At 42.0% G+C, this 22,142-nt stretch overlaps 1 protein-coding gene across 4 annotated transcripts in view; it reads right to left on the bottom strand.

The window, feature by feature from the left end:
* Nucleotides 1-1,164: 1,164 nt before the first annotated feature.
* MYO1B (myosin IB) overlaps nt 1,165-22,142 on the bottom strand; it is a 429,075-nt gene continuing 408,097 nt past the window's right edge. For all 4 annotated transcript variants that reach the window (XM_073633091.1, XM_073633093.1, XM_073633094.1 and 1 more), the window contains one exon: nt 1,165-6,915. In XM_073633091.1, coding sequence (XP_073489192.1) covers nt 6,792-6,915 — 124 coding nt within the window. In that variant the 3' untranslated portion in view covers nt 1,165-6,791. The remainder of the gene's footprint in view (nt 6,916-22,142) is intronic.

Raw genomic sequence — 22,142 nt, 5'->3', positions numbered from 1 at the left:
GGCTCCGCGGTGCCAGAAGGAAGTTCACCTCTCCCCCTCCTACCCTACAATCTTCGGGGACGGGTCACAGGTCCCAGAAGATTGGCCGGACATTCACAGCATGCAGAGCAGTGCGTGCCCGGCTGTGAAGCCACAGCCGGGCGCCCACAGTTAGAATGCCGGCGCTGTGGAGAGGAGGGGGAGAGGAGCGAGGCTTTGTGCGCCCACATCGCTGGACTGTGGGACAGGTGAGTGTCTGATTATTTAAAATTCAGCAGCTACACTTTTTGTAGCTGCTGAATTTTAAATGGGTGGTACTCGGTTTTAAGAACAACTACTCTGTAACATATAGCTATTATACAGAATATAGCTACTTAAACAGAATATGAACATAGAACACGCTGATGCAATACAATGCAGCTAGCTTTCTCTGTGTGCATCCCTTTTCTGTATATGTTATATAGATCTGTCAAAGTGTACTGTAAAGCTGGCTACACACTAGCAGCTTTTCAAATGTTTGCATGAACATTGGTATGAAAATTCCTATCAGTATATTTGATGACATGACGAATGTCATTTGCAAGTAGTTAAAAAAACATTTGGTTTTAACATTAGATTTCTGAGTTAATGGACTTTCCTAAATAAAAAACACATTTACTATTAGAAATGAATTCATTAAAAAAAAAAAAAAATTCTATTCTGTTGCTTCAAATTTTCTCATCACTGCGGCTGAAAACGAACATCCATTTGACCCCACTAATAATGAAATGAAAGTACGTTATTAATTTTTGAACACGAGATAAAATGGGAAAAACAATAATTTGAGATCATTCTCAAACTTAATAACTAACAGCAGCTGGCACAGAGAACACTTTATACTGCAGGACTAGAGTCGAGGTCTTCCGTGCATATTTAATACAAGGTACATAGAGTAAACATAGTCAAGACAGCACTGTGCTATGGAAAACAGTACAATAACATAACTCTTTCTTCTATCTCCTGCAGGAAAACAAAAATCACACTGACTACACATAACAGTATGAATGTAGCCTGGCTAGCCTACTTCGCAGGGTTTTTAAATATTGAAAATTATTCACATGCTGTTTTATTACACCATACAGATAAATATAGATTACAGAGTCAATAATTGCTGCACATTGAATAAGATATATCACAATATACAAGTAAATGTTGAACTTCTTTTTAATACACAATAAAAATAAGCATTACAAAAATGTATATCATAAGTTTATGCATCAGGCTAACATGTACAATTGTGCTAAGAAGAATCACTGAGGATGGCTTATATTTTCACAAGGAATACTGAGGGGCCCACATTGTATCTGCAACGATTTGTAAAATTTTCAATTTAATGTGTCAACACTTGTCATTTACTAGTTTATTGTCCACCAGTTTGATTCATTAGGATTTGCAATATACTATTGTAATACCTTTTAACTCCATTCTGAAGGAAGCAATAACAATGCATGTAGATCATACATCAAGAGAATAGCGCAGATCTGTTCATTTGCAAATTGTTTAAAGAATCTCCCTACATACTTGAACTGTCATTCTGGGAGCAGATTAACAAACATGCCCCAAGAACATGAATTGGAAACAATGGGTTAGATCAGAGGCTCTACATTGCTTTCAGCTTATGAGCCACATTATAATATTCCAGTTAAAATTCACAAAGCTTTACAGCCCAACTCTGGCTAAATTTGTATTTAGCAAAATTGGTCTCCAACCTATCTTAACATAAACAGCTCAGTTCTCAACTGATTATACTCTAATTATAGGTTTTTTGCTATATTATTTTGCACTTATTACAGTCTGTAATAAGGTGTATCATTTAATTTGTCTTCAGCAATTTCATAAATTACCAAAGGTCCATATAATACATTTCTTCTGTGTAAAGCCTAGTACACATTATTATTTTTTTTTCCATTCAGAACAAAAACTGACAGCCATTGGCTGAGAGCGCTGATCTGATGCCCGTATGGTAGACCTTTTTTGGTCATGTACCATCTGTCAGGCTGGCTGCTGTACACACAAGCTGAATGTCGGACAGTTTCTAATGAACCAGCCGATGCCACCCGACATTAGGCCCGTGTGTACTAGGCTTAAAAGAGACCTTGTCTTATCTTTGCTTTAACTGAATATATACAACATAGGTGCGAGTCTTTGTCAGCATTGATGGTTTTTATGTCCATTTCAATACGAATGAAAGCTCCTTTGGATTAAAAAAGCAGCAAAGGCTACAATACTCACCTTCAATTCAGAGCTGTAATGTACTGGTGCAGTGAGCAATGCTGACAGCATCGTGTCAGCACCCCTATCTGCATCAATAAGGACTGTCCAGCCTGGAGCAGAGGTGAAGAGGAACCTGTGGTGCCACAGGACCGACTCAAATTAAAAAAAAAAAAAAATACAGAATAAGACACACTGTAGAACCTTTAGGGTAGGGAGAGGCAGATTTGGGTTGGGGATCTCTTTTTTATTTTTATTAGACATATAACTAATTTTTATTAGACTCAGCTAAAAATAAGAGAGTCTTTATTTTGGTGTGTTAGCATTGTGAATTGAATCCATTTTGCTGATTTTTCAAAAATCTAAACACCAGCCACAGCTTTTTTTCGTTTTGGATAGTGTGAGGAAGGGATAGAAACATTGTCAAGGTTATACCATTGTCTGTCTCCGTGGAGGGATTCCCTCTCACTTCCTGTTCTAGTGACAGGTGTTTAGGAAGGAAATTCCCAAAAATGGGCACAAACAATAATAAAATTGGAATTTCTAACCAATTTCCAATTATCTTTATATTGTATTTGTTCCTGTTGCAGACACAGGTAAGTTAATTTCTGCTCCTGTCTCAGTGACCACCATCAGTGGTGCAGAAGCGGGAGGCCCTCCTCCCCTAAAATGGGCAAAATAAAAAAGTTGACAGATGTTTTAACCTTATTTGACACTACCCATAATCTATGTCAGCAGTAATATCAACTAAACAGCCACTATTAAAGCACTGTTTAAAATGTACAACCTCAAAAAGTAAACTACGTAAGCCATACTACACCTTCTATGAATGAAACAGAATCTATGGAGGATTGACAGATGACTGAAAAATCTGCCCCCTCCATTCATAGATCCTGTTTCATACATACTAGGTGTAGTATGGCTTCTATAAATAGAGTAGCTTAAAAGAAAGGGTGGACATAATTGGGAACTCTTGATGAGAGCCCGTGACAGCCTATTTGGTTCTGTTAACACCCATCGCGCCGGAAGATTACAATGCTGGGAGGTGGGGGGGCGGGGAGGGGGGGGGAGCTATGGATGGAGGAGGATTTCACCTAACAGAAGAGGCATTGGCACAAGGGGCACACCCTACTGGCTGTAAGTTATGTCCTGTGATCTTTTTTATGTTTTTTATTTTTAGCAACACTTAAGTTGTAAAAGGCAGCTGAACCCTAATAAGAGACATAACTATGGCAGTAACAGTTGTATATGGTTCTGGTTGATGTATACAAAAAAAGTATAGGTTAAAGTGGAATTCCAGCTTCATCCTATATAGCCTAAAAACTGTCCCACCTCCCCTCCTAACTCCTTTTCTAACTAATATGTGAGACCGCTCCGGTCCAGTCATTTTAATCTCCCCTGTGTCAGCCAGCAGGTGCTGAAGGGGAGAGGAGGGCATGCTTTGACAATGGCTGGTTATGCCTGGAGAGGTGATGCAAACCATAGGCTTCAATGGTCTATCCGCTGTCAGTGCTTCCTCCTCTACATTGCCGCAGCACTGGCTGACACATGGAAGCGGGATACTATGACCAGACCGGAGCAGGCTGAGAATAGGTAAATATATGCATTCTTCATAAACAGAAACATTAGTTAGCATAGCTGTTAGGAGGGGGAGAGGCCAGTTTTAAAAGTAGTTACTGTAGGATGAAGCCGAAATTCTACTTTGAGGATACAAAAAACATTGCCTGCAGAGGAGCCAAGAAAAACCATGCATTTGTGCTGCTATAGGACAAAAACTACCATATCTGGATTGGCAATTTAGTGTATCAGTGGAAGTTGGTTTGCAGGTTTTATGGCACTGCATGGCAATACAGGATTTTCTGTAAAGGTTTCCACTACTAAAGAAGTTCTAAGGCCCCTCGTACATTCTGATTAGTTGCATTTACATGCGGCTGCGTATAGCTGCGTTGGAACATTCTTGCCATTTCTGATGTGCTTCCTGTTTTTCTTTCCTTGTTGTCTCTGCTATCTGCAGGAGAAATAGTACACTGCAATTGCCTGCAGTTATGTGCAGATAGCTGCAATAAATCGGTCCTGGACGCAGTCAAATTTTTTCTATCCGCACCAAACCCAATAAAATTAAACCGTTGCTAAATGTAGTGTATGAATAGGGCAATAGGAAAGCATTGTGTTAGTTTAGCTGCGGTAGATAACTTGATCTATCCGCAGCTAAAAGCTGAATTCTATCCCCCCGTGCAAAAGGGGCCTAAACTTTCTCACGCTATCAAATTGGCTGGAGTTCCACTTTGAAGCTACCATTTGTCTTGCCTGAAGGGTTGTTCTTTCTAATATTCTTGAAAGAATCCTTATCAACTGAACAGCATTTGGCAAAATACACAGTCTGAGCACTCACATATGAAGCCCGCATGTACAGGACACAATAGGTAGTTTTTGTTTCAGAAATTTTTGAGTAGTAATAAGCTTCAATCCTGAGGGTAAGAACATAAAGACAACCTTGTATATAAATCTTAAAGAGGAACGAAAGTCTGGTAAATGTGTCCAAAAAAGGTAGGCTGGGGGCAAAGGAATAGTCACTAGTTTTCCCTGTGGTCTTCCTGCAACTGACCTTCCCCTGCTACTGACTTACCATGCCTTGTTCTGCACTGACTGTGTCGAATTAGACATCTTGGTAGAAACAGGTTTTTGCTTCCTGATGTAAGAGCGTCCAACAAGGAGAACAGTAAGCAGTAGAGTACTGACATCACCAAATCTCCTTAGATTAAGGCCTGAATAACGTTTAATGAATAACGAATAGCTTTTAGCAGCGTTTTTTGTCATTTTTCTTTTTTACAGCTCTACAGCCTCTGCTTCTGGACGTACAGGCTGTCATTTTTTTTCTACTGCCCTTAAACGCTTATGCCTCCAAAAACCTCTGAAAGTTTATGTGTGCATGGACACATAGGCTAACATGGAGGAGCATTTAGAGGCAGTTAAAAAAAAACAAAAACATCAGATGCCCCTAACAGCAGCTGTAAAAACGTCCTGTGTGCATGGGCCCTTACAATCAGAAGCAGCAGTGTCTTTAATATCACACTGCAGATATACCGCAGTGAGGCTCTAGGGACTCTCTTCCTCCAGCCTGTAACTACACAGTGATCAGAAAAAGACTGATAAAGTTATCTCTCTCATCCTGTCAGTATATTCCTTGTCAGCACATGTGGACTGCTCGGATTTGCTCCAAGTGCTGCCCCCTCACTCTCAAAGCCTGATTGCTGTTGTGCAGGGAGGCTGACACTAATCATGCTAGTTGCATTTAAAAATATATGCATAGCAAATATTTTCAGAACACTTCCTTGTGGGATTTTCACTTGCTACTTTGTAGATATTTGTATAGGTCCCTCCAATGCACATGTGTAAATACATTTTTTACCTCATTGGAAAACCTTTTAGCTAGCTTCAGATGGAGATGATGGAATGATAAGTTAAAATATAAGTAAAATATTAAGGGATATATGTAATGAAAGGACAAAAAAAATGCAATTGCTGATCCACTTTTAAAAAGGTTTAGTTATTTGGCTGGGTCTGGCTTTAAAGTGTTTTGAGTCACCGACCTAGGACAAGCAAACACCAAATTAAGCCAATGTAAATGCACTGAAGCCAGAGGACTAGCATGATGAGTATTTGTAAATGGAAATCAGCACATGCAGCCCCTTTGTTTTTCTCATGACAACTCTTTAAAAATACAAAATGGATTTTGTAGTAATTTTAAGATATTATTCGAAGGGATTACTGAGTGATTAGATGCACATAATATTCATAGCCAATAATACACCGGTGTATCCATAACACAGCATGATGCATTTCAATAAATATTTGCCACAATTAGGTGATGACAGTCACATTATGAGATGGCAAGCACTAATCTTGTACGGAAAAAAAAAAACCTACTGTATTTTAAAAAGTGATTCAACATAACCAACTAGTCAGTTTTCAGGTTAAAAAAAAACAAAACTTTTTTTTTTTTATTAAACATTAGCGCTCTGTTATATGTGACATAGTAACTGCAGTCTCCACAAGTTTAGTAGTAGTTCAAAGATTTTTACAAGTGTAATGTGTGTGAAGGCAAGTTATAACGCTCCACTGGACAGGCTTTGATTCTTTCTTTTCTCAGTCACTCCGAGCTATGACTGTAACTGTAATAGCTGGAACAGAAACTGTATTATTTCTTAGAAACCAAGAATGCAATTTCAAGGATTAATGAAATGTGTAGTTTAAACTCTATTTCTGGATACTTGTGGAGGATTTAACTGAATTGCATAGGAAGCTGTGGGTCAAACTCCTCAAATGTGCTGTGATAGAATTTGATCAGCAGCCAACGGGACATAAATATTTGTGTCAAATAAATTGTAGGAGATAACTTTTTATGCAGCTGTTTTTATGTAAAAGCTTACATTGTTGGATCCAGAACCATCTGCTTTTGGCACAATTCAAAATATTAAAAAAATGCCCCCCCCCCCCCCCCCCAAATCTCTAAAAACTATGAAGTTAAATTTGAATATGTCCATACTTTAAAAATAGTGCTGTTAGGGTACAGCCACCTCAAGCAGGCGATTGTTTTTCCTCTTGCAAGTGGGGACATTGCCATTCTTTTGAGTTCCTTGGATGAATTTCACACAGACCTTGTCCTGCTTGAATTGTACTAAGAACCTGTGGAAAAAAAAAAAAAAAACCTTCAGTTATGGCTTTTAAACACAATCAACACTGTGTTGATCAAGTGTGTAGCACTTCCTGGATTATCTCAAATGGTTTGTGTCTCAGTTTAGAGCAAATGCCTCAAAATCTACATAGATAAATGATAAATTAGGTGACTTTAGCAGTGTGGTTAAGTGGTTAGCACTTCCGCCTAGCAGCACTAGGTTTGAATCCCAACCACGTCACTACTTGCGTGGAGTTTGTATGTTCTCCCTATGCCTGCATGAGCTCCTGTTTAAATTGGCCCTAGTATGTATGAATGTTAGTAAGCTCCTTGAGGTCAGGGACTGAGGTGTGGATATATATATATATATATATATATATATATATATATATATAACACACATTGGAGATATAAAAAATCTACACACCCCTGTTAAAATGTTGGGTTTCTGTGATGTAAAAAAAAAGACAAAAATAGATCATTTCAGAACTTTTACCACCTTTAACCACGTCAGCCCCGGAAGATTTTACCCCCTTCCTGACCAGAGCACTTTTTACAATTTGGCACTGCGTCGCTTTATCTGACAATTGTGCGGTCATGCGATGTAGTACCCAAACAAAATTGCATCATTTTTTCCCCCACAAATAGAGGTATTTAATCACCTCCACAGTTTTTATTTTTTGCGCTATAAACAAAAAAATAGCTATAATAAATATCCCCCAATTTAAAAAAAACAAATTTCTTCATCAGTTTAGGCCGATATGTATTCTACATATTTTTGGTAAAAAATAAATGGGAAAGATTTATGGCATTTTTATTATTCCATTTTTTAATTTTTTTAATTTTTTTTACTAGTAATGGCGGTGATCTGCGATTTTGAGCGGTACTGCGACATTGCGACGGACAGAACGGACACTTTACACATTTTTGGGACCATTGACATTTATACAGTGATCAGTGCTATAAATATGCACTTACTGTATAAAAGTCACTGGCAGAGAAGGGGTTAACACTGGGGGGCGATCAAGGGGTTAAATGTGTGTTTCCTCAGTGTGTTCTAACTGTATGGGGATAGGACTGACTAGGGGAGGAGACGTTGTTCCTACTTAGTAGGAACAAATGACAACATGTCTCCTCTCCCCTGACAGAATGGGGATTTTGTGTTTATACACAAATCCCCTTGCTGGCTCTCATGCACGCGATCATGTGTGGTCGGCGGCGATCACGACCGCCGGCCACACGCATAGGGTCCCCTGCTGTGCAGCGGGCGCATGCCCTTTGGCGGCTCTTAAAAGGGAACCCCGGTTAATGTGACCTATAAACTGCACAACTCAATTAAAAAACAAACTGAATTCTTTTGGGAGGAGGGGGGGGGGTGGAGTAAAAATAAAAAAATAAAATGTGGTTACATAAGTGTGCACACCCTCCATATTTAGGCAATCACATTCAAACTAATGTTAAATAGGAGTCAGTACACACCTATCATTTAAAGTGCCTCTGATTAACCCCAAATAAAGTTCAGCTGTTCTAGTAGGTCTTTCCTGACATTTTCCTAGTGGCATCTTACAGATGCCATAGAGCTTCCAAAGCATCAGAGGGAACTCATTGTTAAAAGACATCAGTCAGGAGAGGGGTAAAAAATTTCTAAAGCATTAGATATACCATAGAACAAAGTGAAGACAGTCATCAAGTGGAGAAAATATGTCATTACCGTGACATTACCAAGAACTGGACATCCCTCCAAAATTGATGAAAAGACAAGAAGAAAACTGGTCAGGGAGGCTGCCAAGAGGCCTACAGCAACATTAAAGAAGCTGCAGGAATATCTGGCTGTGTGGTACATGGGACAACAATCTCCTGTATTCTTCATATGTCTGGGCTATGAGGTAGAGTGGCAAGACGGAAGCCTTTTAAGAAAAGCATCTAAAGTCTCCCAAAAGCATGTTGGAAAATGTGTTATGGTCTCATGAAACCAAGGTTGAACTTTTTGGCCATAATTCCAAAAGATTTGTTTGGTGCAAAAACAAAAGAACACCATACCAACAGGGAAGCATGGTGGTGGCAGCATCATGCTTTGGAGCAGTTTTTCTTCAGCTGGAACAGGGGCTTCACCAGAAGAAAATTAAAGTTTTGGAATGGCCCAGCCAGAGCCCAGACCTGAATCCGATTGAAAATCTGTGGGGTGATCTGAAGAGGGCTGTGCACAGGAGATGCCTTCACAATCTGACTGATTTTGAAGTGTTTTTGCAAAAAAGAGTGGGCAGATATTGCCAAGTCAAGATGTGCCATGCTGATAGACTCAAACCCAAAAAGACTGAGTGCTGTAATAAAATCAAAAAGGTGCTTCAACAAAGTATTAGTTTAAGGGTGTGCACACTTATGCAACCATATTATTTTATTTTTACTTCCCTCCACCTAAAAGATTTCAGTTTGTTTTTCAATTGAGATGTACAGTTTTTACATCACAGAAACCTGACATTTTAACAGGGGTGTGTAGACTTATTATATCCACTGTATTTTATATCTATCTATATAGATAGAGATATATCTCTATAGATCTCGCTCTCTCTCTCTCTCTATATATATATATATATATATCTCACAAAAGTGAGAAGTGAGAGCACCCCCTCACATTTTTGTAAATATTTTATTCTATCTTTTCATGTGACAACACTGAAGAAATGACACTTTGCTACAATGTATAGTAGTGAGTGTACAGCTTGTATAACAGTGTAAATTTGCTGTCCCCTTAAAATAACCGAACAGCAGCCATTAATGTCTCCAACCCTCTTTGTGGATCACGCCCGAGCGCCAAAGATTCCTGCTGGTCAGGACGCCGGCTCCACCTGGACTAGTGAGACATGGTTGCTACAGACAGCCTGGATGGTGATAGTGTGGTTCATTGGACACTATTGTGCCTATATACAGATGCCTCAAATGTGAGTTTTTAATGCACCTTTTTCATTAAATGCTACAGTCCTTACTCAGAGGTGCCTGTGTCTCTCTCTTTTACATGTTTGGAGTGTTGCTTCAACTTCCCCTGCAAGGCTTGCCCTGACACAGTGGACTGTTTCTCAACATAGAGCTGGTTAGCTTAAAGAACTTCCTATGGACTTGTATTACATTTAAATATATCACAGGCTGTGCCACTACCCCATGTATTTTCATTCATGTCTAAACCGCGGGCAACAAAAGTGAGTACACCCCCAAGTGAAAATGCCCAAATTGGGCCCAATTAGCCATTTTCCCTCCCCGGTGTCATGTGACTTGTTAGTGTTACAAGGTCTCAGGTGTGAATAGGGAGCAGGTGTGTTAAATTTGTTGTTATCGCTTTCACTCTATCATACTGGTCACTGGAATTTCAACATGGCACCTCATGGCAAAGAACTCTCTGAGGATCTGAAAAAAAAGAATTGTTGCTCTACATAAAGATGGCCTAGGCTATAAGAAGATTGGCAAGACCCTGAAACTGAGCTGCAACATGGTGGTCAAGACCATATAGTGGTTTAACAGGACAGGTTCCACTCAGAACAGGCCTTGCCATGGTCGACCAAAGAAGCAGAGTGCACATGCTCAGCGACATATACAGAGGTTGCCATTGGTAAATAGACATATGAGTGCTGCCAGTGTGACTACATTTTTTACTTAGGGATCGTAGGCATAAGGAATTCTGAGACACTGGGTTATGCTGCACCTACAGAAGAATTGGACACTTACAACAGAAAAATTGTTAGACAGTATAACCCCCCCTCAAACCCCCCATTCATACTTAGTTTTGTGCAAAATCAGTAATGGTAATGATCATAAGATAGAGGAGTCAGACCCGTGTCCCTTAACCACTTCAGCCTCAGAAGATTTGGCTGCTCAATGACCAGCCCTTTTTTTGTGATACAGCACTGCGTTGCTTTAACTGACAATGGCACAGTTGTGCGACGCTTTTCCCAAACAAAATTGACGTCATTTTTTCCCCACAAATAGAGATTTCTTTTGGTGGTATTTGATCATCTCTGTGTTTATTTTTTGCGCTATAAACAAAAAAAGAGTGACAATTTTGAAACAAATTTTTTTTAAAAAAGCTAATTTTTTTCTCAGTTTAGGCTGATATGTATTCTTCTACATATTTTTGGTAATTAAAATCGCAACAAGCGTATATTGATTGGCTTGCGCAAAAGTTATAGCGTTTACAAAATAGGGGATAATTTATGGCATTTTTATTATTTCTGTTTTTACTAGTAATGGCAGCGTTCTGCGATTTCGATCGAGACTGCGACCTTATGGCGGACACATCGGACACTTTTGACACATTTTTGGGATAACTGACAATTATACAGTGATCATTGCTATAAAAATGCACTGATTACTGTATAAATGTCACTGGCAGGGAAGGGGTCAACACTAGGGGGGCAATCAAAGGGTAAACTGTGTTCCCTAGTGTGTGTTCTAACTGTAGGGGGCGGGGACTGACTTTAGGAGATGACAGATCGTGATTCCTAGCTATTAGGAACTCACAATCTGCCTCTCCTCACAGAACAGGGATTTGTGTGTTTACACACACACACACGTCCCTGTTCTGCCTTTCGCGACCGCTGGTCACGAGCATTGGCACCCCCGCAGTGCAGCTGGCACGCGCCTGCTTTCCCGCTTAAAAGGAGCCGACGTACAGCAGGATCGACGGTTCACAGGATCATGCCGACCTGCCGCAGTATAATGACAGTGGCTGGTCGGCGAGTGGTTAAAGTGTAAGTTACCCCCAACATTTAATTTTTGCTCATGTGCATTCTTTTATACCATGTATTTGTATACATATAAAAAAAAAAAAAAAAAAAAAAAAAAAAAAAAGCATCCTGTTCAGTTTGCTTTGTTTCCTTTGTGTGAAATACCTGGTGATCCTGCCAGTCCCCCTGCTTTCCTATTTCAAACTGACCACACTAGGAATGGAAGCACATTCACCCAAGCGCAGTCAGTTTTCTTCTTCGCATTCTACTTGGGAGCACAGCCTGCCTGTAATGCAAAGGGAAGACTTGTGCTGACACACTCCCTGCACAGCTAATCACTGGGAGGATCAGTGTAATGCTCACTCTCTTTTCAATATATTTTCTGAATAAATGTACCAAAACTACTCACAAAGGTAGGAGACAATCACGCTTAAAAAGGTCTTTGGCATATGGCAGTCCGTCTACTGATTGCAGACTCTGAGTCCTGGAGAGTATTCATACGAACCGCTACTGGTTGACGCGTTTTGAAGGCATTCCTTCTTTATCAGAGCCTAACCATGTTATTCTCTTGCAGCTACTTATATATGTGTATACTTCTAAAAAGACACATCCTAGATTTACTCTATAGCTCCTCCCCCAAAGTGATGGGTGGTCTAAGGAGGGAGGCGGGCTTTAGCCAGAGTTTATATTAGACATAATATAAACTCTGGCTAAAGCCCGCCTCCCTTCTTAGACCACCCATCACTTTGGGGGAGGAGCTATAGAGTAAATCTAGGATGTGTCTTTTTAGAAGTATACATAAGTATATATAAGTAGCTGCAAGAGAATAACATGGTTAGGCTCTGATGAAGAAGGAATGCCTTCGAAACGCGTCAGCCAGTAGTGGTTCGTATGTATACTCTCCAGGACTCAGAGTCTGCAATCAGTAGACGGACTGCCATATGCCAAAGACCTTTTTAAGCGCGATTGTCTCCTACCTTTGTGAGTAGTTTTCAATATATTTTCTGAATAAATGTACCAAAAGATAATGCACTAGGCTGGTTGTGCCCTCTTTTCTTTGTGTCTTTGTTTACTACTAGGATATCCCTATCCTGGAGGGCAGCAAGGCCGAAAGCTATTATCCAATTTGATCTTTTTGGACCACCTAGCCAACACACCTGTGCGCAAGAGCATTTGCTTTTTTGTTGTAATGCTCACTCTCTGCATTCTGCTGACACGGCCCCCCTGCAGTATCCACCCCCAGATCTCTAAGCCCTTTATGCAGCAAAGAGGGGTCATGTTGTCACTTCTAAAGAGAAAGCAACATGTCATATTCCAGGTATGTGTGTTATACCATGTACTTGACAAGGTATCCTGTTCCCTTTGAATTGCTTCCTTTATGTGAAATGCCTAGTGATCCTGACAGTCATCCTGCTTGCCCATTTAAAACTGACCATGATAGCCATGGAAGCACATTCATCCCAGAAAAGATCAGTTTTCTTGTTTCCATTCTACCTTGGAGCACAACCAGGCTGTAATCCAAATGGGCAGACTTGGGCTGACACATCCCCCTGCACAGTTCTTCACTGAAAAGATCAGTGTACTACTGTTTCTCTGCCTCCTACTGATATGCTCCCTTGGAGACTTTATGCTTGAAGCTAGCATCCACCTGGTTATACCAGGTGGCAGCCTTGCAATCTGGGAAAACAGATGCTTGATGTTGAAAAGCCCAAGGAGCATTTACTGATCTAGAGTCTGCCCTCTGCTGGCCCCCCGTGGGGGCCCTTTGAATGACAAGAAGGCAGCCAGTCACACTAAAAGATGTTGTAGTGGCGAGTTAAACTCTTAACAGCCTGTACTGGCTCAAAACAATGGAGAGAATCCCCTTGGAATGTACCAGAGCAGGACAGAGGGATAGAAATACAATGTCCTGATTAGGTTGGAAGGAGGAATCCACCTTAGGGAGAAGAGAGCCCAGTGGCGGCCCGTCAATAGGGAGCGCAGGGGCGCCGCTCCCCCAAAGCTAGTGATCAAAAAATTTAAAAAAAGTTCCTTTAAGTGCCTGCGGGCGCTGGACACACAGGTGTCTATGGGAAGCATGACGTTTCTGCAATCATGTGATTGTAGCTGGGAAGCTTGAGTGGCTTCCTTTAGAGTTTCCTCAGGGTGCAGAGCCATGTCCCCAACACTCCCACTATACAATTATTCCTTCTGAGTGGCGGACCCGTGGAGGACATAGGGCGGTGCTTTTAGCTGGACTGATTCACTTCCGGTCTCGCTGGTCAACTTTTCCTGGTCCCATGGTGGTGGAACACAAGGAGTCGGCTGGCCATCAGACACTCCTGTACACCTCCCTGCCTGCTGCTACCTAGTCCGGAGAACACAGGATTTGACAGTGGAGTGCCCAAGGCAATCGCTGCTCAGCCTGCATACAGGTAGGTGACCAACTACTGGTCATCCATCCAGTGCTCTATCCAGGGCTGCTGATAAGGGGGGACCCCTGGGCTTGGGGGGGGGGGTAGGTGGCATCAGTTCATCGGGGGAGCCGGGGAGACTAACTGGAGCGATAGTAAGTTCAAAGTCCCGGATCTCTCAGTCCCTGTGCTGCTGGCGGAGGAGTGAATTGGCTCACACACTGCCTGACTCCTTCAGCAAGTAAGTGCTGAGGGAATCAGCAGAAGAGCGGTGGCAGGCTCAGGTCTGTGCAGCATTCAGAGGCAGCAGTCCATGTCCTCCATACATTTCCCTGTGACAGACTCGGCAGACAGCAGTGCACACAGAGGGATCCCTGGAAACACACAGAGAAGGTACAGTACATGGAGGGCCAGGACTAGAGGGAGGAAGGGGCACCTGCTATGCCATTTTCACTGTCCTGACTCCTGCTACAGCAGCACCTTTCACCTCCAACTTTATTTCCCCCTCTCCGTGTAATGGAAGTCTCTACATCTTCCCTATCACACTGATCCTCCCCCTTCTTCACTTTCTGCTGTTTGCCCTCCCATTACATGTATCTTCACTGCTCACACATACCCTGCATCCTCTGGTGTCAGATCAGACCATTCCCATCACTGACTGACACCCTTTCCATCCCACATTACTTTTTATCTCTTTTACCTGTTCAGCAGATCAGTACATTCTCTGCACTCATTTAGGGTGGCCATACTAGGAATGAAATAATAAAAGGAATCATCTATTAGGCACAGTGGTGTAGTGAATAGCACTTTCGCCTAGCAGTAAGAAGGGTCGCTGGTTTGAATCCCAACCACGACACTACCTGCCTGGAGTTTACATGTTCTCCCTGTGCCTGCGTGGGTTTCCTCCGGGTACTCCGGTTTCCTCCCACACTCCAAAGACATACTGGTAGGTTAATTGGATCCTGTCTAAATTGTCCCTAGTATATGAATGTGAGTTGAGGGTAGGGACTCCTTGAGGGTAGGGACTGATGTGAATGTACAATGGTATATGTAAAGCGCTGCGTAAATTGATGGTGCTATATAAGTACCTGAAATAAATAACATAAAAATAAAATCTATTCTATGGCCACCTTTAACGAGTGCAGAGAATGTACTGAGCTGCTGAACAGGTAAAAGAGAAAAAAAGTAATCTGGGATAGAAAGGGTGTCAGGCGGACAGTCAATATGTGGACCCTTAAAGAGGAATGCTCAGATCTGAGACCACACCTGTAAAGAAGACCTTAGAGGCTCATTCACACAGCTGACAGGGGCAGTACAAGCAGGCAGTTGAGCTGAAGTTTTACCACCCCCGACCACCCCACCTAAAAAGAGATGCAGCCACTCAGTGCTGTTTAATGGCAAAAATGAAAAGGCATTTCACCATGAATAGGGTGCCCCACAACTACCCTGCAAGTTCGTGCAGTGAACATGGCTGGGGCATTGTGGGTCTGCATATGATGGGCACAGTTTTATCTAGCAGTAATGATACATAATCACCTGATAAATGGCTATTTACAGCCCTGCATTACTAACAGTTTAATTTTTGAGTTTGTTTGCGCCCCCTAAAAAATTTTGAGCACCAGCCGCCACTGAGAGAGCCCTTAGGCCTCAAGACAGTCTTCGCTCTGTGAAGCACATGAAAAGATTCCTTACAGGAAAAAGCTGGCAACTAAAAACACTCATACTGGCAAACAAGAAAGTCTACCTTGTGAGTGAAGGCTTAAACAGCAGTTTTTGAAAAACTGACAGAACCAGGTTGAAGTCCAAGAGATTGAAAAACATATACAGTAGGCATAACTGTGTAAGTAACTCCCCACCCCCTTCCCCATACAAAGACTTTTACCAAAGTGTGAGAGGCAAGCAGTCTTCAAAGAATTGCTAAAGCTGAGATCAGACCCTTGATAGAACTCTGGGCCAAACATTGATCCACACCAGACTGAAGAAAAGTCAGGATGCATCCCACAGAGTATGTCCTGAGATTGAATTTCATTGCCTTGCACCATGCGAATTATGCTTTCCAATAGCGGTGGTAGACTATGCGAGAGGTGGATTTCCTAGCCTAATGAACATAGGAATAAGTGATTTGGATAAACCACTATCCCTTAGGATCTGAGCATTTAACATCCATGCTGTTAAAGCGGAATTCCACCCAAAAATGGAACTTCCGCTTTTCCGGTTCCTCCCCCCCCCTCCGTGTCACATTTGGCACCTTTCAGGGGGGAGAGGGGAGCATATAGCTGTTTAATACAGGTATTTTGCTCCCACTTCCGGGCATAGATAACCGAGCTCCGCGGGTATCTACGCCACTTCCAGCGCCTTCTCTGCCCTGCCCCCCCCCGATGTCCTCTGGGAGACACACGGGTCCCAGAAGACAGCAGGGACTAGTGGGATAGCACAGCGCAAGTCGCGCATGTGCAGTAGGGAACCAGGCTGTGAAACCGCAAGGCTTCACTTCCTGATTTCCTTACAGAAGATGGCGGCGGCAGCACCCAACAGCTGAGGGATAGATCGGCTTTGGGTGCAGACATCGCGGACGCCCTGGCCAGGTAAGTGTCCTTATTTTAAAAGTCAGTAGCTGCAAAAGAAAAACAAAAAAACGGTGGACCTCCTCTTTAAAGATAAACTGCAGGAGCGATATTTTTAAAATTTGTTTTAGCATACTTGCATTGAACCAGCTTTACTCCATGAAACTATACATGGCTGATATCCGGGCCGCTGCAGATACTATAAATCACTGTAGTAATCTGTGCTACATACAGTGAGACCCGTGATCTTCCAGGTTCTGTGCAGCTTCAAGTGGCTTCCTCACTGCACACTGACCACATGGAGTAGGTCATAGGTCATACAACACTTTCAGCATTCATAGAATACCTTATATTTTTGAAGTGAATGCAAGGTGTACACTTATTGGAGAAGGTATTGGGGGGGGGAATTTGTAAGTACCTGCAGCTATGCTCTAAGAAAAAAGCTTTGGAAATACTAAACATTATGCCCTAGAGTGTAAAATGATTAACAAGTTAGTTGAGAACCGCGCTCTCTATAAAGTGCAAAAAATTATAAACTCTTGGCACAAATAACTGATAAAAGGTGCTAAAATAAAAAACAAAAATACTGAAAAATGGTTATAACCATATATAACTTTCAATTAAAATCCAATCGTGGAGACACCACTTAAGTGTTTAGTGAGAAAAAGACAAATAATCAAAATATTGTAAATAGTGTTCAAAATAGGTGGACAAAATCTGGATAGCTTCTGAATGAAAACTTCCTATTGTTCGGCGATCATCAAAGGGGTTAATCTTCCACCACCATCACCGGCCACACGGTCTACTCACCAGAATGTAGTGACTCCCATTACAGGAGTCAAAAACGCCTTAATGGATAGTGCCAGGAGGATTCTCATACCCACAGCTTAATCCAAATGCTGTGTAGTCAGGAAGGCTGTATCTGCATGGGCGCTGGATGGACTAGTTAGTGGAGCCCTCGGTGCGGGATTGCTCATTAAAGACCATCAATGCCATGGATTGGGAGAGAGTAAATGAAAACTCCCATCCCATTTTTAATTATGCCCTAGAGCACAGGCTTAGGCTCAATTCACACTAGCCCAATTACAAAGTGGTGTGGTTTCACTGCAACTTTTAAGTCCAACTATGTTAGGACTTTAATGTGACTTTTTACACTCTGTGAAGTTGTATCAAAGTCAGACCAAAGTAGTGCAGGAACCTTTTCTAAAGTCGGACAGTAGTATCAGTTAAGACAGCTCTCATAGGGAAACATTGAATTTATCTGATCATATGTCGCATTGGTGTGAATCAAGCCTAAGGGCTCTTTCACACGGGGGATCCGTATGTCGGTTTTTCATCCTTCCGTTTTCGGATGAAAAACGGACATACATGTATCCCTATGGAGCGTCGGATGTCAGCGGTGACATGTCCGCTGACATCCGACCCGCTCCGATCCGAAAAGTGTAACGGAGGAAAACCCTACTTTTCCATCCATTTTGGGATCGGATCGGGTGACGACGGACACTACGGTCCATCATCATCCGATCCCCCATAGGGGAGAGGGGCGCTCTGACAGGTACGTCGCTGCACAGTGTGCAGTGATGGACCTGTCATCTTCCTGCTCAGCGGGGATCGGCGGAGCGATCCCCGCTGAGCAAGCGGGTGTTCACAGGGCGGATCATCACTGATCCGCCCCGTGTGAAAGAGCCCTAAGGCAATTACAAAGATTCAATTAAAAGCACCCCTAATCAAGGCATTTTTCATGTTTTCTTTCTATAATTCTGCACTATGCACTGCAGTTTTGTAAAATCTTTGCAGTTTTTAGATTGGGACATCAGGCATCCAGATGTAAAGCTAAAAGAAAAAACGTTAGTCTTCGTTCAAACTCCTTGGCAATAATCCACCATCTAACTAAATTCAGCTTCATATCACCACCACTAGAGGTCTTTTTTAAGGCCAAGTTAACCTTTTACTGAAAAATAACAAATGCACATTTTTTGCAGGTTAAAAAATGTGCATTTTTTTTTTTAACAGTTGACTGCAAAGTATTTCACCTGTGATCAGTATATCGCAGGTGGTGCAATTCCAGGCTCCAGTACAGTTCCCCTCCAGCTTTCAGCTCGTAGCCCTGTACGAGCTGTCAGCCTGCAAGCTGGAGGGAGTGTAAATGGACTATGAGTGCGCTAATCAGTACGCTTGTGACCCATTCTAACTACAAGTCTGTCTGGTGCGGTGGTGGACAGGACTTGTACTATTTTCATTCACAGATTAAAAACTACCTACTGCTAACAGCCAAATATTTCAAAATGTCGACTCAATACTTCAAAGCATCTGCTGCCACTTTTCTACATCCCAGGTTCCTATGTTTTGTGCATAGTTGAGTCGCTATGTCTTTTTGGCTGCAATTCTTCCATGAAAACCAGTTCTGGCCAGACTTCTCTGGACTGTAGACGGGTGTACCTGGGTCCCACTGGTTTCTACCAGTTCAGTGCCGATGGCACTGCTGGACATCTTCAAAAGTAAGCATGATGTAGCTTTCATCTGCTGCATTAGGTTTTGTTGGTCGATAACTGTGTCTATGGTCCTCAAAGTTGTCTGTTTCTTTGTGCTTCAAAAGAGCTTGAACAGTACATCTTGAAACTGCAGTCTGCTTTGAAATCACTGTACCCTGTGTCTTGCCATGGTGTATGACCTGTGACATGAAACGGTTTTCCACAACCTCACCTTAGTAACAAAGTTTGTCTGTTCCTCACCCAGTTTTAAGCCTCCTGCTGTTACTATTTCAGTTAGTGACTGTGTTTCAACCTACATATTATTATTATTATTATATAAAATGACATATGAATTACATATGAAATTGATGATCATTAGCAGCTGCTTGGTATAATTGGTTAATCATACACCTGACTCCAATCATACAAAATCCCTGACTTTGTGCAAGTGTAAGAATTGATGCTGGATTGAAACCAAAAAGGGTAGTCACAACAAATATTGATAGGATTTAGATTTTTTCTTATGTTTGTTTACTTTGCATTTTGTAGATAAAAACAAACAATGACAATATATATTTTTGGAAAGCATTCTTGCTTTACAGCATTTTTTCACACCTGCTTAAAACATTTGCACAGTACTCTATGCCCCTATAATCTTATGTTCCAAAGTCATTGCACTGGTTTTGTTTAAGGTCTATAATAGCCAGAACTAATAGGTAGTAAAATGGTCAATGGACCGCTAACAATTTGTGAGCTTCAGCATACAAATGCACATAGCTTAAAACTGGATCTTTATTTTCAAAAAAAGTGACAGTAATTTCAGCAGAGTAAGTATGCCCTTTTCCAATGATGACAGGTTCAGGCTGCAGTCACAGCTCTGTCCACCATTATTTCCCGTGACTACTTAGGCCCCTTGCACACGTGAGGGCGAGGCTTCATTAACAAACAGTATATGTAGATCGAAGCTCATACCTTATCTGCAGATGAATAAAACAGAGCAGAGCAGAAACAAAAGGTAAAAATGTTACTTAGGGGGTCTATCTATAAAAAAATTGCTGTCTGAATTAACTAGCATTCGTGTGGAAGTCACTAATAATGCCTGTAATGTTTGTAATAAGTGTGAAATGTAAGTTTCTATTTATTGCCTATCGCAGTGCAAATGTGAAATTCACTCCTAAGAGAAAATAGCCTTAAGAACATTCGACAAGAAAAATGAAAGAACATTCAACCAATAGAGAAAACACTATAGGCTTAAAACATTTGACTAGAAGACTAAATAAAGAGGGAAAACACTGCACTGTATGCTAGGTGTATGGAGATTCCGGTGTTCACCACCCACATTGTAAATTAATCCGCTACTGCAAACAGTGAACCGTTATGCAGAATTGATACACAAATGGTAAATACAGCACACACGTCACTAATAGCAGGGGTGTCGAACTCAATTTTATCATGGGCATTATATGGTTGTCCTCAAAGGGCCAGTTAAATCATTATAAATGTTTGAGGCTATATAAATTTATCCAGGGCTTTCTTCCTCAGAGGACAGGTGCAGGGACCCAACCACACCAAACAGTGGGTGTGGCCAAGTTGCACTAACAGCAGGAGGATCTTAAAGTGGCAATAAATACCAAGAGTGTGCTACGGACAGAGTCCAGGGGTGCGCTACGTAGCGTGCAGAGTTCGGGGGTGTGCTACGGACAGAGTTCCGGGCCGTGCTACGGACAGCGTGCAGAGCTCCGGGGTGCGCTACGTACAGAGTGCAGAGCTCCGGGATGCGCTACGTACAGAGCTCCGGGGTGAGCTACAGAGTGCAGCGCTCCGGGGTGCGCTACATACAGAGTTCCGGAGTGTGTTACGTACAGGGTGCAGAGCTCCGGGGTGCGCTACGTACGGAGTGCAGAGTTCTGGGGTGCGCTACCTACAGAGTGCAGAGTTCAGGGGGGTGCACAGCACCCAGAGCTTCGGGGGGTGTGCTATGTACAGAATTATATAACAAATGTGCGGCGCTAAGATTTCCACCTATGTGCTATGTACAGAGTGCTGTGTTCAGGGGTGCTTTGTGTACAAAGTGCAGGGTTGAGGAGTGCCCTAAATGCAAAGTGCAGGGTCGAGGAGTTCACTAAATACAGAGTGTAGGGTTGAGGAGTGTGCTACATACAGAGTGCAGGGTTGAGGAGTGCACTACATACGGAATGCAGGGTTGAGGAATGTGCTATACACACTGTGTTGCAGGGTTCAGCTCTTTCACAGTCTGTCCACATCTCACTTCCACCTCTCCTCCGCTCTGCCCTACTCTCCCCCATTTCCCTCCTCTGCAGAGGTGGACTTCGGCCATGTTCTGTCTGAGAAAAAGCCCTGGGTAGGAGGGACACATGAAATGGCCTGGCAGGCTGGATTCGGCCCAAGGGCCTTGTGTTTGACACATGTGCTAATAGCTTGAAAGAAGAAATCTACTACATCATTTGTTTCCTGGCAAGAAAAATAGGCTGCGGTTTTGGGCTTTACCATTTTGGTGACAGCTATAAAAATGTGAAAATTAAAGGCTTGGTGTATTTAAAAAAGGCTATTTAAAAAGCAAAGTACAGAAAGTTTTCTATAGGCAGAGATTTAAACACAATCTACTCTAGTATAACTGTATTATCCTTTGTTGAATTGGCCATGAAAACATGTCCATGTATTTGCTTTGCCTGTAAGGGTGTTGCTGCTGTTTTAAAAGGCCTGGGGTATGAATAGTCACTGCGATGCATATTGAGTGAGGTCAAGACATAAGTGTGGCTAATTGTTAGCCACAAGTTAAATGACATGAAATATCCCATCTACCACAAGTAAATGTGACACAAAAGCCCTACAGTCACTATAGAAATTATCATAGAAAAGAAATAAAACAAAAATGCATGTGCAGATTGTGCCCCTCATGCCAAACAAATTGCACCACTCATGCCAAACAAATTACTTGAGTCTAGACAGAGAGCAGTTTCCAAAAGCTAACATTGCTTTTATCTTGTTATCCCTGGAGAATGATGAGTTATAAGATATTTGTAGTACCATTTTCAAAAAGTGTGTACTTTGATAGTGCATTATTATGCCTAGCT

Source organism: Aquarana catesbeiana, linkage group LG06, assembly GCF_042186555.1.
Source record: "Aquarana catesbeiana isolate 2022-GZ linkage group LG06, ASM4218655v1, whole genome shotgun sequence".
Classification (NCBI taxonomy): Eukaryota; Metazoa; Chordata; class Amphibia; order Anura; family Ranidae; genus Aquarana; species Aquarana catesbeiana.
This window is presented reverse-complemented; position numbering and strand designations above follow the sequence as displayed.